At 37.6% G+C, this 15,972-nt stretch overlaps 1 protein-coding gene across 1 annotated transcript in view; it reads left to right on the top strand.

Annotated features, from left to right (window-relative positions):
* Positions 1 to 15,972, top strand: part of iqgap1 (IQ motif containing GTPase activating protein 1) — a 141,811-nt gene that overhangs the window by 96,944 nt on the left and 28,895 nt on the right. Inside the window, exons 4-15 of the mRNA XM_057836916.1 lie at positions 1,056 to 1,133; positions 1,558 to 1,634; positions 4,857 to 4,924; positions 5,226 to 5,339; positions 5,893 to 6,071; positions 7,373 to 7,460; positions 7,537 to 7,694; positions 7,777 to 7,861; positions 8,378 to 8,541; positions 10,053 to 10,213; positions 10,298 to 10,422; positions 13,918 to 14,081. Coding sequence (XP_057692899.1) covers positions 1,056 to 1,133; positions 1,558 to 1,634; positions 4,857 to 4,924; positions 5,226 to 5,339; positions 5,893 to 6,071; positions 7,373 to 7,460; positions 7,537 to 7,694; positions 7,777 to 7,861; positions 8,378 to 8,541; positions 10,053 to 10,213; positions 10,298 to 10,422; positions 13,918 to 14,081 — 1,461 coding nt within the window. The remainder of the gene's footprint in view (positions 1 to 1,055; positions 1,134 to 1,557; positions 1,635 to 4,856; positions 4,925 to 5,225; positions 5,340 to 5,892; positions 6,072 to 7,372; positions 7,461 to 7,536; positions 7,695 to 7,776; positions 7,862 to 8,377; positions 8,542 to 10,052; positions 10,214 to 10,297; positions 10,423 to 13,917; positions 14,082 to 15,972) is intronic.

Here is a 15,972-nt window from a genome sequence, read left to right as displayed (position 1 = left end):
GACGTGTCCCACTGCTGAAGAAAGTACACGTCCGCGGTTTGCTAGAGAGCATTTGGATGATCCAGAAGAGGACTGGGAGAATGTGTTATGGTCAGATGAAACCAAAATAGAACTTTTTGGTAGAAACACAGGTTCTCGTGTTTGGAGGAGAAAGAATACGTAATTGCAGCCGAAGAACACCATACCCACTGTGAAGCATGGGGGTGGAAACATCATGCTTTGGGGCTGTTTTTCTGCAAAGGGACCAGGACGATTGATCTGTGTAAAGGAAAGAATGAATGGGGCCATGTATCAAGAGATTTTGAGTGAAAATTTCCTTTCATCAGCTATGGCATTGAAGATGAGACGTGGCTGGGTCTTTCAGCATGACAATGATCCCAAACACACAGCCAGGGCAACAAAGGAGTGGCTTCGTAAGAAGCATTTCAGGGTCCTGGAGTGGCCTAGCCAGTCTCCAGATCTCAACCCCATAGAAAATCTGTGGAGGGATTTGAAAGTCCGTGTTGCCCAACGACAGCCCCGAAACATCACTGCTCTAGAGGAGATCTGCATGGAGGAATGGGCCAAAATACCAGCAACAGTGTGTGAAAAGCTTGTGAAGAGTTACAGAAAACGTTTGGCCTCCGTTATTGCTAACAAAGGGTACATAACAAAGTATTGAGATTAACTTTTGTTATTGACCAAATTCTTATTTTCCACCATGATTTGCAAATAAATTCTTTAAAAATCAAACAATGTGATTTTCTGTTTTCTTTTTCCCACATTCTGTCTGTCATGGTTGAGGTTTACCCATATTGACAATTACAGGAATCTCTCTCTCTCTAATATTTTCAAGTGGGCGAACATGCACAATTAGTGGTTGACTAAATACTTATATGCCCCACTGTAAATAAGATATTTATCATTATAAAGTGTTCGAAACAGCACACTATACAGCACTGTATGTTAAGTTTGTTTTGTTTTGTAAGGTTCTGAAAGCATCTGGCTCAATGGAGTTTCCTACACCAATTGTTCAACTGTTTACTTCTCTTCCCCCCACCTCCTCTTTCCTGCAGGCGACAGGACTCCATTTCAGACACACTGATAACGTAATCCAGTGGCTCAATGCCATGTCTGAGAAGGGGCTGCCAAAGGTGAGTGGCGTTATGTGTTTTTGTTACCTGCAATGATACAATCTCCTCAAATTACATAAGGCACGTTGTAGTGAAGTGAAAGAAAAATGCCAGTTTCTTGCTGTAGCTGCATTTCCAGCTCCACAGTACACCCTGGAATACTTACCATGCAATTTCAGGGAAATCACTATTTATTCTTTCAAATATTTTTTCTACATTGTATCTTTTGATTGGAATTTACCACAGTATAGCTTTATTTTCAGAATGTTTTTTTTCAGCTGTCACTCTCATCAGAATATTCTTTTTTTGGGAGCTGTCACTTTAACACTGAAACACATAACAGTTCATAACAAAGATAGCCGAAAGGCTAAAATTTGAGCTTCAACACTAAATCATACTTAAATCATTTGCTGCAAAATGTTAATATTTGTCCCTGATGTTTCAGATCTTCTACCCTGAGACTACAGACATATATGACAGAAAGAACATGCCACGCTGCATTTACTGCATACATGCACTAAGGTACCACCTCAGTTTCCAAATCCTTCTTACTCTGTTGCTGTTACAAAATGATGTCTGATTGGTTAATTAAGCTGTAGGTATAGAGCATCCATACCTGTCAATATTATTATTATTATGGTTGTTCCGATCATGTTTTTTTGCTCCCGATCGTTTTAGTTTGAGTATCTGCCGATCCCGATATTTCCTGATCCGATTGTTGTTGTTGTTTTTTTTTTTGCTCCCGATTCAATTCCAATCATTCCCGATAATTTTTCCCGATCATATGCATTTTGGCAATGCATTAAGAAAAAAATGACTAAAACTCGGACGAATATATACATTCAACATACAGTACATAAGTACTGTATTTGTTTATTATGACAATAAATCTTCAAGATGGCATTTACATTATTAACATTCTTTCTGTGAGAGGGATCCACGGATAGAAAGACTTGTAATTCTTAAAGGATAAATGTGACTTTGTATATTGTGACTAAATATTGCCATCTAGTGTATTTGTTGAGCTTTCAGTAAATGATACTGTAGCCATTTAACTTCTGCCCAAATGCATGATGGGAAGTGCAACCATGACTGTGCGTCGTGGTACCAATTGATATATCTTCTCTGCGTTGGGAAATAACATATGGTGTTAAGAAAAAGATCAACTACTACCTTTCTTCCCCACATTGCTTCCCATGATTATTCTAATCATTGGGAGAGGAACTGAAAGGCTTTAACTATTTAAAAAAAGGCTGCGAAGGCTGCCAAAATTCACTCTACTCATTTTACGCTGCCTTTTAGCGCTATATACTGCATGGGTAAAACGGCGCCATTATAGATTGAATGCGACAATGCGTGAGTGGGTCGTGCAGCGCATGCGCTAATTGCGTTAAACATTGTAACGTGATAAATGTAAAAAATATTAATTCTCGCCGTTAACGCGATAAATTTGGTAACCCTACCTTAAGCTTAAACTAAAGACTCTGGAAGAATGTAACACATTATGTCTGTAACGTTAAATACAATTTGAAAACGATTTAATAAAAAAAAAAATATATATATATATATATAGATATATATATAAAAATATCGGACATGCCTTTTTTAAATATATATGTATATGTCCGCATGTCCGATATTTTTTTGCCGATTACTTACTTTGAATACTTTTTTGAATACTAAAAATTTTGATACTTTGAAAATGACGTGATCGGGACATCTCTAATTATTATTATTATGAAACATTGCTAATGAGCTTAATATTCAAACAAAACCCTTACCCATCTAAAATTGAGGTGTGTGTGTGCGCGTGTGTAATACACAACGCAACTTTGTTTTAAAGTTCATAATTTTTAAATAGTGTTGTGTTTGTATGTGTGTATGTAATACACAACGTGACTTTCTTTTACAGTTCATAATTTTAAAAAAATTAACACAATATTACCATATTTTTCGGACTATAAGTCGCATAACACAAAAATGCGCAATGAAGAGGGAAAAAAAACATATTAGTCGCACAGAAGTAGAATTCACATTTTTGGGGGAAATTTACTTGATAAAATCCAACACATAGAACAGATATGTCATCTTGAAAGGCAATTTAAAATAAAAATACAATAGTGAACAACATGCTGAATACTGTAAGTGTACAGTTTGATAATGTTACATGACACTTTAACAACTAAATGCGAACGTGGCCGGTATGTTAACGTAACATAGCTAGTAACATAGTTATTCAGATAACTATAGCATAAAGAACATGCCAACAAGTTTACCAAACCATCAGTGTCACTCCAAAACACCAAAATAACATGTGAAATGATATAATGATGTATTAATAATTCACACATAAGTCGCACCAGAGTATAAGTCGCACCCCCAGACAAACTATGAAAAAAAAAAAAAAAAAAAAACGCAACTTATTTTTATAGTCCGAAAAATACAGTAAATGTGATTGCAGCACACAGTGTTAGTCATATCGTAAAATAAAGTTTAATTGGATTTCATATGTATCTACAAAATTGCATTTACTACTAAAAAACTGTTTGGAAAATGAAAAATCATATCGTTGCATTGTTAAGTCTGGAAACAAAGTTGACGTGTGGAGTGTGGTCTTTTACATGCTATCACCGCTTGACTGACTGGAGAGAGGGTGGGAGGGGTGGACGAGTTTTCAGGATCACGAAGGCGAAGGCTGTTGTTTTGTTGGCGCCAGCTATGGGTCAATCATGTTTGCGTTCTCAGTTGCAAATAGCGTTGTCCTTTTAGACTCTACAATATGCTGCATACGTTAGTTTTTATTATATATTTTTTTTACTTTCGTGTTTTCCCGTATGTTTTTTTACGGCACGCCACATACATTAAAAAGATAGAAAATGGCTTTTTGGCAGATCCATCCAGTTTACTTTTTTTCCCCCAAAAATATTTCTTAAAATTGTGAGTAAATATACACAAATTAAACAAATAGTTGTTGTTGTTGTTGTTTTTTTCCCCTGAAAATTCCTTGGAAAAAAATTACCCTTGCAATTATTTTAAGAAAGTGTCAGTATATATTTTCAGATTATTCATTTTTAATGCAATATTGAGAGGATGTCAGATATTGAAGATTTGTAACAATTTCCAGTTCAGCTTGTTCCCTTATACTGTACTCTGTGAATAGACTGTGGTTCTGCTGTACTTCCATCCATGTCAGAAAAAAAATGTCTTCAACATCTGCAGCGGGGATTTTATGGACATTTTCTGAAGCAAAACCGTTTACATTTAACTCCAAAAAGGACCTGGTATTCTTGTATTAGAAACCCAGAACAGTTCCGTGTTAGTGTTGCTGCTGGGTTTTATTTAAAGAATCATTAAAAACATTCAAATAACAATTGTGAGTATAAACAATGATTGTATCCTGAATGTTAACAGGATCTCTGTGCTTTCTGACAACCTGTCTTCAACAAATATTGGCTTGTCACTAAGTGTTTGCCAGTTTGTGTGATCAATGTACATGAGTTAACAATTGCAGTAGTGGTAACATTTGAGTGGTGACACTTCAGGGCTTTTCAGGCTAGTTCAATACAAATTACAAACGACTTAAATATGTTGCCAACTTACCATGACACTGAGATGGCTGTGGTTCCTCTTTTCTTTCTTTTTATTTTTATTTTTTGTGATTAATTTTTAATAACATTGAGACGTCTAAAAACATAGTCTTGCTGTTTTTCTATGTTGAACCTTTTTTCCCTCTTCTTTTTACAGCCTGTACCTGTTTAAGCTGGGCCTCGCCCCACAGATTCAGGATCTCTATGGGAAAGTAGATTTTACTGGTAAGACTGTGAACTTGCGAACAAGCCTCCTTCTGTCTGTTATCCTGTCAACTTGGCCACATTGGCACAGTTGACATGCACATGTTGAATGTATCTGTAGACTGTGCTTATGAAAAGAAAAGCGCAGGAGCTTCTGGCAATGTGAAAGACATTAGTAACTGTGAGTTTTTCCTGTGTGTGGAGTTACTGCTCCACTCTGCCTCACAGCCAGCATGCACATTATCACATATAAGTTTGTCTTCTCGGTCTCTCAGCTTCCTACCAAGTCCCATGTGCTTTTCGTCTCCAACTTCTCTTGTAGAGGAAGAGATCAACAACATGAAGAGTGAGCTGGAAAAGTATGGGATCCAGATGCCTGCCTTCAGCAAGATTGGCGGCATTTTGGCCAATGAGCTCTCAGTGGATGAAGCTGCATGTAAGAGTTGCTCGTATGTCACGTGAAGGAGTGGTGGGATCTCATTAACCCCATGTTCACCATTGTGCATTCAGTTTGTGTTTTTGTTTAAAAGATGTTTACCGCTTTTATTTATGATCTCATTTTATATACTATACTATACTATACTATACTATACTATACTATACTATACTATACTATACTATACTATACCTCATTTTTACATCAGTTTGTTGATAAATTCGTACGTCAAAAGAAATATGCACAGGGCACACATGATACTTGCTGCAATAAATTGCAATTATTGCTTTCTTAAGGGTCATTAGTTCTACTGAGCCGCAAGGAAGCTATTAAAGATAACACTACTGTAGTGATGGGAACAAGATGACAATGCAGAAAGAATCACACTGTTTTTTTTTGTTTTTTTTTCAAACGAGAACCCATCCTGCAAAATGGAGTACAGATCAATAATTCTATTGTAAATTTTATGTTCTTTAATAAACAAAATTAAATGAAAGCCCTTCTTGATTCATGTGAAGCCACTTCCTCACCAGGCATCTCCTTTTACCTCCAGTGCACGCTGCTGTGATTGCTATCAACGAGGCTATCGACCAGGGTGTCCCGGAGGGCACAATGGCGGCAATGCAAAACCCCAATGCCATGTTGGTCAACCTCGACCCCAACTCTGCACAGCAATACCAAAACACATTATACCAGGCCAAAGGAGCGAAGGTGGCCAACTCACGGAAACGGGTATGATATTGTGTACTTACTTCCTCATTAGTATGCAGTTAATGGTGTGCAGATGTTTCAGTTAAATACGAATGATGGCCTGAAGATCTTTTTTAAAGAATCAAAAGGGCTTCACTAATATTGAGGATATACATAAAATTGAATGTGAAGCAGCCTGAAGCATCACACAAAGCACCTGGGCCACATGAAATTTTACATTTTGGTCTCATAGGCAAGTCATCGGTGTAACAGTACAACAACATAGGCAGCACGGGATCAATTCTCACTCAGTGACGGCGTAAATGTGACTGTAAATGGTTGTCTGTTTCTGTGTGTGCCCTGTGTTTGACTAGCAACCAGTTCAGGATTCAGTCCGCTAAATTTCACCCAAAGTCAGCTAGGATCAGCTCTAGCATCACGCAACCCTGGTCCCTGACTAGGATCAGCAGTTTTGAAAATTAATAGTTAGGTCTTGTAGGCAAGAAATGTTGACCTTTTGAATTTTTGTCTGTAACAGCCAAAATAGGCGTGTTGTACCGGTACATAATTTAGAGGATTTTTTTCAACAATTAAGTTGCGTTAACAATTGAAAATTATTAATGCAATACCAGGGATGGGCAGTATTCCCAATACATGTACATTTGATTACACTTCTGAGATCAAGGGCTCAATCACGAGCTCCGGCATTCCTGTGTGGAGTTTGCATGTTCTTCCCCACCATGCCTGCATGTTTTTTTGTTTTTTTTTTGTTTTTTTGTTTTAATTTAAAGTATTGGGAAATTACATTATTGCCTCTTTGGGTACATTATCACCCCCTAATTTTTTAATGTGTACCTTTGTAGTGGGACTCAGAGAACCCAGTGTTATGACATAAAAGTTCAAGAATTAAAAATGAAATTATGGCTGCGTATGTATCTAAAGTATTCTTGTTGTTGTTGTTTGAGTAAGTTGTTTACATGGTATGTAAGCTCATTTATCTGAGGATTGGATTTTGAATATGTGTGTAAATCAGAATGTACATGTACAGTATTTTGGGAGTTTTACAAAATATAGTAATACAAAACAAAGGAGTTTGTATTTTGATACAGAGACGTAGTGTAGTTCATTGTTGGCTTTGACGTAAATCCATAATAGGTATTTTGTACTATATTTTGAAATTCATTCAGTGTATTTGTTGCCAATCTCTGTGCACTACCAATCTAGGTACTTTGGTTCTGCTCCTTTCTGTTTGTGTACACCCCCATGCTATCCTGTATATATTGTATTTAGGACATACAAATACATTAGGGATCATTTAAATTTATTTTGTTTTCATCAAACAGCAAATGGAAAATGTTGCCGCTGAGAGAGATATTTATGATGAGCTCCTCACTCAAGCTGAAATCCAGGGCAATGTTAACAAAGTCAATGGTAAGCAGTAAGTCTGAGCACATCCACAGTTTTCATTTGGTTCTGTTGTGAAATGTCAATGTGTTTTGCCAAATAGTGAATAAGGCCTTAAGTGCTGCTGAACAAGCATTGCTTGGCGGGGATGCGGATAAGTTATACGAGGCATTGAAGGCCATGGGCATTCAGAACCTGCTGGCCCAGAACAAAGGCTGGTACCTGAAACAACTCCAGGCCGACAGAGAGAACAAAGAACTAGTAGGATGCATGTTGAAACTATTCAAATCTTTTGTCTCTTGTATTGCTGATGTAATCTTATCCATGTATCTTTCCTTATTAGGCATCGCCAGGCCTAGCACTGACTAAGGATGAGCTGCAGGCTGGTGTGGACGTGGCAAATGACTTAGCAGAAAGCTACTTAAAAAGTATGTACACCCATCAATAAGTCTCACTTTGAACCTGCTTTCAACATTTTTACATTCTGCCCACTTGTATAGAATTTTATCGCGTCTTTTAGTAAAAGCAGTATTACAGTGTGTTTGTATCCGTTCAAGGGTTACCACGCTATAATTCCTTCCAGATAATGCAAGATCTGCATCGTCTGCTTTTCCAACAAAATTCCCACTTAGTTCTAGCCCGCTGCTCCGATGAAAACAACAGCTGTTGATAACACAATTAGATTTACTCTTAAAGACTGTTTATTTGGATTCAATTTTATTTATTTGGTGCTGTAAGGCAGATTGCTGATGGCCTGAATAAGTTGATTATTCATTATTAGATTTTTTTTGTTTCTTCTCTCCAGAATTTCTGCGTTATTACTGAAATTTTTCATTTAAGCATTGGGTCTTTATTTACATACAAACTAAAAAAAAATTAAATTGTTGTACTGTGAAAATGCTTTTTATAACTCTTTCTATTTAATTTACTATTTATGTTGATAGTGTTGAAGGCAGTGGAGCGTATCAACTTTGCCATTAGGGAAGGAGAAGCAGAGAACACTGTTAAAGAGCTGATGAACCCTGACGCTCAGCTTCCTGAAGTCTATCCCAGTGCTGCAAATCTTTATCAGCGAGAGCTGGCCAGCTTGCACCAGCAAAGTCCAGAGGTACACAGAATGAAACCTCACAATAACACAGAGCAGAACCTATTGAGCTTACAGTAGCGGTTATCCTGAAAAACCAGTTGACAGTAATTCTATGTAATTCTGTATAGTTATCATGTTTTCCGAGGTGATTGATTTAGAATAAAAATGAAACCACCATTCCAAGAACAAATACTGTACACAAAAATTAGCACAGACATAAACATTAGCCTTACAAAAAAGTACTGTAATTGACTCAATTTTCTGATGCTGATTATCTATCGGTATTTGTAATGACCAAACACTTGTATGTCAAAAACCCCAAATATGATACGACTTAGATATACTTCATTTTGAGGTTAGCATTGGCAAGATAGTGTTTAGAACATCTGCCTCACACTTCAGAGATTTGGGGTTTAAAACTAGGCTCTGTTCTTCCTGTGTCAGTAATATTTGCCAAAATGTGCATGTTGGATTAATTATGGACCAAAAATTGCCCATTGATGTTAATGTCAGTATACATCCTTGTTTGTCTATAACATAGACTATGTGTGCCCTGCAATTGGCCGGTGGCCAATCTTGGGTGTCCTGCCTCTCGCACAGAGTCCCCTGTCGTATCGTCCACCTGCAACTAATGAAGCAAGCATTATAGAAAACGGATGGATAGGATTACTGAAGAAATGTTTCTCATTGTGCTGAAAAATCAGTTGAAATTTAAAAACCTACAAAATTTGCATCCTTGCTTCACCAACAACTGTTGACAACGATTACATGCTTATTATAGCTAATGGGGCTTGAAATATTAAAAACATGCTTGAATTTCCAGGCTGTATTCGGCATGTTAAAAAAACACAAAAAATATAATACTATACTGGATGTGATTAAGATTTGATTAGGGCTGCAGCTATCGATTAATTTAGTAGTCGATTAATCGATGAACTAGTTAGTTTGAATAATCGAGTAATCTGATAAGGAACATAAAAAATTAAAATATCTGACCTGAGCCTCAAACAGTATAAAAAACATAATTAAATAAATAAAGATATATGTACAACAAAAGAACAATTGGCTAACTTACATAGCAAAGGTCCGCTAGTTTAAGTGCTATAAAATGCCAACGCTTTTTTTACAATGCTCTAAAGAAATAGTTCAAACACATATTCCCACAAAAAATGGCTAAATAAACCTTAAAACTGAATTACGAATGCATTTAAAAAACATTAGCTCAAACAAAAACTTAGCTTATGTTGGTCTTAACAGGGAGCAGCTGGATTCAGCCATGTGAAATAAGGCAGACTAGTGGGCAGTGTATCCACCCAAATCAATAAAACGAAATGCAAACACTTTCAAAACAAACCATTACAATGCCACTTTAATTAAACGAATACTCAAGGCAGCAAAATTTATTTCGAATATTTTTTTTTTCTAATTGAATACTTCAGTTAATCGATTAATCGTTGCAGAACTAGATTTGATCTTAACCTCTGTGTTGATATATGGCCAGTGGAGTCAAATTCAAATTTCTATTCCCACAGTGCTCCCTATCACATTCAGAGCTTCTTGTGGCAGTTGAGATGCTGTCATCAGTAGTTCTGATAAACGAAGCAATTGACGTTGGGGATCGAGACACCCTCTGGAAACAACTGTCTAGCTCCATCACAGGACTTGGTAACGTGGAGCCTGAATATGCACAAAGGTTTGTTCTGACCATTGGCAAGATAGTAGCCATAATCCAGTATTACCAGATGGCTTATGAATATTTTTGTCCATTGGGCCACAGATACATGGATGAGTTGATTCGCCTTAAGGCTGCAGCAAGGGAGGAGGGCTGTGATTATCTCACGTGGAATGACATACAGGCCTGTATTGATCAGGTCAATATGTCTGTACAGGAGGAGCATGAACGTAAGGCACATGACTACATAGACACAAACACTTCATACCAATCGAAACCTATACATCACTTACAAAGCAAATTCAGACCCAAGCACATGACCAATATATCATATCTTTCTAAAACGGGGTCAGCAACCAGTGGCTATTTGATCCCTGTGATGCAGTTCAATTTTAAAACGAAAACACAAGTATTAGACGAAAACATATTGTTGCGTTTACGAGATTTGACAAAGGAATTTAGCTTCCCTTTAGTAAACAGAAAATGTCACGGCCGCTTTATTTGTGTATATTTCTAAGTATATACAGTGGAGAGAACAAGTATTTGATACACTGCCAATTGGCAGTGTATCAAATACTTGTTCTCCCCACTGTATATAGGAGTCATGGTACCACCTGTCTGAGGGGCACCGTGACTTTACATAGTTGGTGAATTCATGAACTGTGTGAGTGATCCGTGAGTAAATGTGTATAAAGATTGCAGATTAATGTCTTTATCGGATTATTTTTCTGAAATCTAGTCAAATACTTTTCTCCATCTTGTTATGAGTGTTAAAGACTGGTTAACAGATTAATGCGTCAGATTATTGTACTTAATTGAAGTACATATTACCGGTACTATTTGTTCTTATTAAGCCCATATATCTAAAAGTTGGTCATTTTTCACCCAAGTTAAGAAAGAATTGCTTTAAAAAAAATGTAATGTGGAATATCTATTGTTGAATTAAAACATGTCTGACAAACAAGCTTTTTTTAAGATTAAATGTAGTAATTTATTGGTTAAAATAAATCTTAATCTTATTTTCAGTTAGCTATTTTTCTTATTTCAAGAAATCTAATTGAGTAAAGTTTACTTGAAGCACTGGCTGATAATTTCACTTATTTCTACTAGATTTATACTGAAAAGTTTAGTTTTAACTTAAGTTTTAACTAGTTTTAAGGAGGTGTGTTTTTGCAGTGTAAAAAGGGAGCCTGGGTTGTTCTGCTTACTGAAGGTAAGCTAAATTGTTTTGTTTAATCTTACAGGTACCACAATATGTTTTACTCAGATACACCACATTATTTTTTAATCACATACGTGTACTGTATATATTAGGGGTGTAACGGTACACAAAAATCTTGGTTCGGTACGTACCTCTGTTTTGAGGTCACAGTTCGGTTCATTTTCGGTACAGTAAGAAAACAAAATGCAAAATATAAATGTGCTAGTTGTTTATTACACACTTTTGTGCTTTCAACAATAGGAACATTAGCCTACACAAAGCTAGAATTCTGCTCAAAAATAGAAAATACGATATTCTGAAATGTAGATATTTTGAAAAACAAAATAAAAATAACTTTGGCTAAGACTTTTTCTTTAAAACAAATATCTGATGTGCAAAATTGAACAGTTTCAACACTGAAGTGAAGAGTTGTTCCATCTATATTCTTTTTTATTTTGAATTCCCCACCCAGAGGGCCAGCCATCTTCCATTTTAACATTTAACCGTTACCCACGCTGCTCACTGCACTGCTGAGTGGTGCGACGGCCCTGGCCGTTTAATTGTTATCTTTTTTGAGACTGTCAGTCATCTGATCGCTGCGTCCGCCAGCTGGCCGTACTCTGATTGACGCCGGACGGGCAGACGACGTCACCGCCGCTGACGGGCCACCCGAACTAGCCGCTGTCTGACATGTATCCATTATGCAGCGCTTTGTTTACATTTGCGGCAATAACGGCACTTGCTTTACGGCAGCTAATCCGATACATGGTAATACGGCTCTAGGTAATACTATTAGGCCGTTGTTTGAGCTTGCATATCCGCGTGTGTGTTGTATTGTGCCTGAGTCTTGTTAACCAAATAAAGGCAGCGTTAACAAAAGTCATCTGACCTCTCGTCATACAGTCAACACTCAGAGTTTGCAACTTCGCATTTGACAGCATACGTGCCGCGTACCTCCTCGCCAGCTGTTTGCTCACCATTCATTCACCTGTGCATTTGATCGCTATTTTGTTACACTCCCGCTTTTTCAGTGAGGTATTTTGTGTTCATTCGTTATTGGATCATTTTTGTTCACTACTCTAAATAAGAGCACCGCAGCAGTAGAGGCAAACTGCCGTTTTCGTTTAACCCATTTTGTTTAATGTAGAAGCCAGGGTAGTGGCTGTATTGTTTTTTCTTTTTTACGATCAGGGTTTACTTAGCGGGTGGGGTTCAAGTGTAGTTTCATTTTGTTTGTTGTTTTGGCCTGGGCTTACGCTGAAGCCAGCTTCTTCCGCATTTTGTATATTTTGTTCAGCGCGAGTTCGACTTGTGTGAATAAATTTGTGTCCACTTGCAACTTGTGTGCGTGGCTCGTTTTATGTTACGCCCTTAGCAGCCGTCCGTGGGACGTAACAGTGGGATTATTATGGGAGGCATGAGCAGGCATTCCGCGCTAGCGTTAAATGCGTCGGTTATTTTAACGTGATTAATTCAAAAAATTAATTACCGCCCGTTAACGCGCAAAATTTGACAGCACTTTACATTACGTCAGAAACTCGTTCGGTACACCCCCGTACCGAACCAAGGACCACGTACGGAAACGGTTCAATACAAATACATGTACCATTACACCCTTTGTATATATCATTGAGATAATGCATATTAATAATGTAGGATAATTAAATTGTATGGTGGAAATACTGCAGTTTCATACTAATAGAGCAGCGGTTGGGGACTTTTTTGACCGAGAGTGCAAAAAAAAAAAAAACACAATTTTTTTACTTCTACAGACAATAATAATATACATTATTTCAATGATTAAAATGAAAAATAACTACTGTAATTTTCGGACTATAAGCCGCTACTTTTTTCCTTCATTTTGAATCCTGTGGCTTATAGTCCAATGCGTCTTTATTTGTTGATTTATTTGGGTTAATAGGTAACACATGCCTCCTAGCATGCATAAATGACATCTATTATAAGCATTAATTAATGCTCATGACTGTGTGATGTCATAATTATGATTGTCTAATGACAGTCTAATAGTGCCACTGTCAAATAAAGTGTTACCAAATACCATAGCTAGCAGTTAATGCAACAATTTGAACAGTAACTGAATAAATAATTAGCACAGAACATGAATTTTGATTGTTATTTACATCTGTAGCGCTGCAATGCATGCTAAGAGGCATGTTGGACAACAACAGTGTTGCCAGCAGGTGGCAGCAGAGGATGACTGTCTCCCCCAGGGGAACAGTAATGGCCAAATGAAGCTTCTTGAAGCAATGAGGCATTGTAGCCAATTGGTTTAAAGCTTTACGGTGGTTCATTTGTCCTTATGACAGTCGTATGATACCGCTGTCAAATAAAGTGTTACCGGTTAATATCTTTGGTGTAGGTATCCCATAATACAGTGAGGACAGCTACGGCTTGTAGTCCAGTGTGGCTTAACGATGAACAAATGCCGTTTTCGTGTCACATTTGATGGGGGGCGGCTTATAGTCAGGTGCGCCTTATAGTGCAAAAATTACTGTGTTTACAGGTATTGCAGCTATTGGACTGATCAATGAAGCCTTGGATGAAGGGGATCCCATGAAGACCCTGGCCGCGCTACAGAACCCGTCAGCCAAGCTTACAGATGTAGACCCATTTGTGGCTCAGCACTACCATGACAAACTGCTGGAAGCCCGCAGGGAGAAGGCTCATGTAAGTTAACTATTAACACAAATGTTTTTAACACTTGAAGATTAACAATATTTCCATTCACATATAGTTGTAACAAAGACACAAATGAGAAAATGATTACCAATCATGCGAAATAATTATTTTCCAACCAGACGTAAGGCACACAGTAAATACTAGGGATGGGAATCGAAATCCGATTCCAATTCGGAACCGGTTCCGAGTGTTTCGAGGCCTCGACATCACAATGAAAAAGCCTTAACGATCCCTTTAACGATCCCTAAAGACGCATATTGCATCGTGACGTGTCTTGTTGTCCAGACGCATCAAACTAGCATGGTGCCAAGAACCACTCGCTCCAAAGTTTGGCTACACTTCACCAGGAAAAAAGGTGAAAATGAAAGGTTACGATAGTTTAGCACGAGCATTGCCGCCGTAAACATAACAATGACAGCACGTAGGTTCGAATGCTCGAAAGTGTGTCTTCACTTCACAAGGAAAAATTACAACAAAGCGACTTGCAGTCATTGCGAGATGGAAATAACTGCATCGGGAGGGAATAGACTGCACTGTCCTCACCGAGACGCTAAGGCTCAGTCCTGGCTATACAGCTAGCTAAACCCCCAAATGACGATGCAGAAGACGTTGGTATAATTTGCTGACTTTATTCAACCATCACTTGAAACTAAAAATAGAAATGAAACAAATCAATTTCGTCCCCAATAACAAACAGGTTTGCATCAACGTAAATCAGCGATGATTAGCTGCTAACACAGTAATAACAAACAGTTAGCATGCGTTCGCTAGCATTAGCACATCGTTTAAACCACTACACAACTGGATTTAAGTGTCCGATCGCGAGTGGAAACACACAACAACACAGAAGATGATACATACAGGCGTTGGCTCTGTAGATATTTTACAAACATTAACATAGAACGTAGGCTCGTGGCAGTGTTTCCCTTTCTCACTAACTCGCTCACTCGCTTGGATGCGGCATTTCTTCTTCTTAGCGTGTAAGCGCGCTCTTCTTCACGTGAGCGCGCTCTTCTTCGCGTGAGGAAGCGCAAGGGCGCCACCACTTGAGCATGAAAGCACCATAAAAACTAAAAGGCATGCATTTCAATATACTGGTACATAAAAGCAGGGGTCCCCAAACTACGGCCCGCGGCTCCATATTTGGTCCGGCCCCCTGAACAATTCCAGAGAGCATTTTGAATTTTTTTTGTTTTTTTCTCCCTCAGTAGTGTTATTTATTTCCTGGCCTTTTTCAGTGTATAACTCAGAGAGGGTTATTTGGTTATTATCTATTTAATTAATAGTGCTATTATTATTTATTATTATTATATTATTATTTTTATTTTATTTACTTTTGTTCCATGAAGAATCCACAGAGGGTTATTTGATTGTGGCTTTCTGAAAAACGATAATTTTTTTACATTTACGCACTCCTGCAATCGTCACACTTTTTTTGTTGTAAACTGACCCCGGCCTCTCATCAGAGAAGGGAAAAGTTATTTGGCCCTCACAGGAAAAAGTTTGGGGACATTGCCAAAGGCAGAACAACGACCTATATGCCAAAATATACCAATATTTTTTATTTCTATTAGAAAAATGTTTCAGTAAAATGTTACACATTCTTGTGCATTTGCCACTTATTGCCACAGTTAACATTGAGGCTTTGGGCCTCTTTTGACCTCGTTGTGAGTTTGTAAGGTTGTGACTTCTGATTAAACAAACTTGATGCCAATCAAAATGTTTGTTCTTCTTTTCCCGAAATTAGAATCGATAAGAGAATCGATAAAGAATCGAATCGTTAAGCAATATCGATAATGGAATCGGAATCGTAAAAATCGTATCAATTCCCATCCCTGGTAAATACTGCCTAAAATGAATGATAATCTAATCCATACTG

The sequence above is a fragment of the Corythoichthys intestinalis genome, chromosome 1 (assembly GCF_030265065.1).
Source record: "Corythoichthys intestinalis isolate RoL2023-P3 chromosome 1, ASM3026506v1, whole genome shotgun sequence".
Classification (NCBI taxonomy): Eukaryota; Metazoa; Chordata; class Actinopteri; order Syngnathiformes; family Syngnathidae; genus Corythoichthys; species Corythoichthys intestinalis.
The sequence above is the reverse complement of the archived record's forward strand: the minus strand, read 5'-3'. Positions and strand labels throughout refer to the sequence as shown.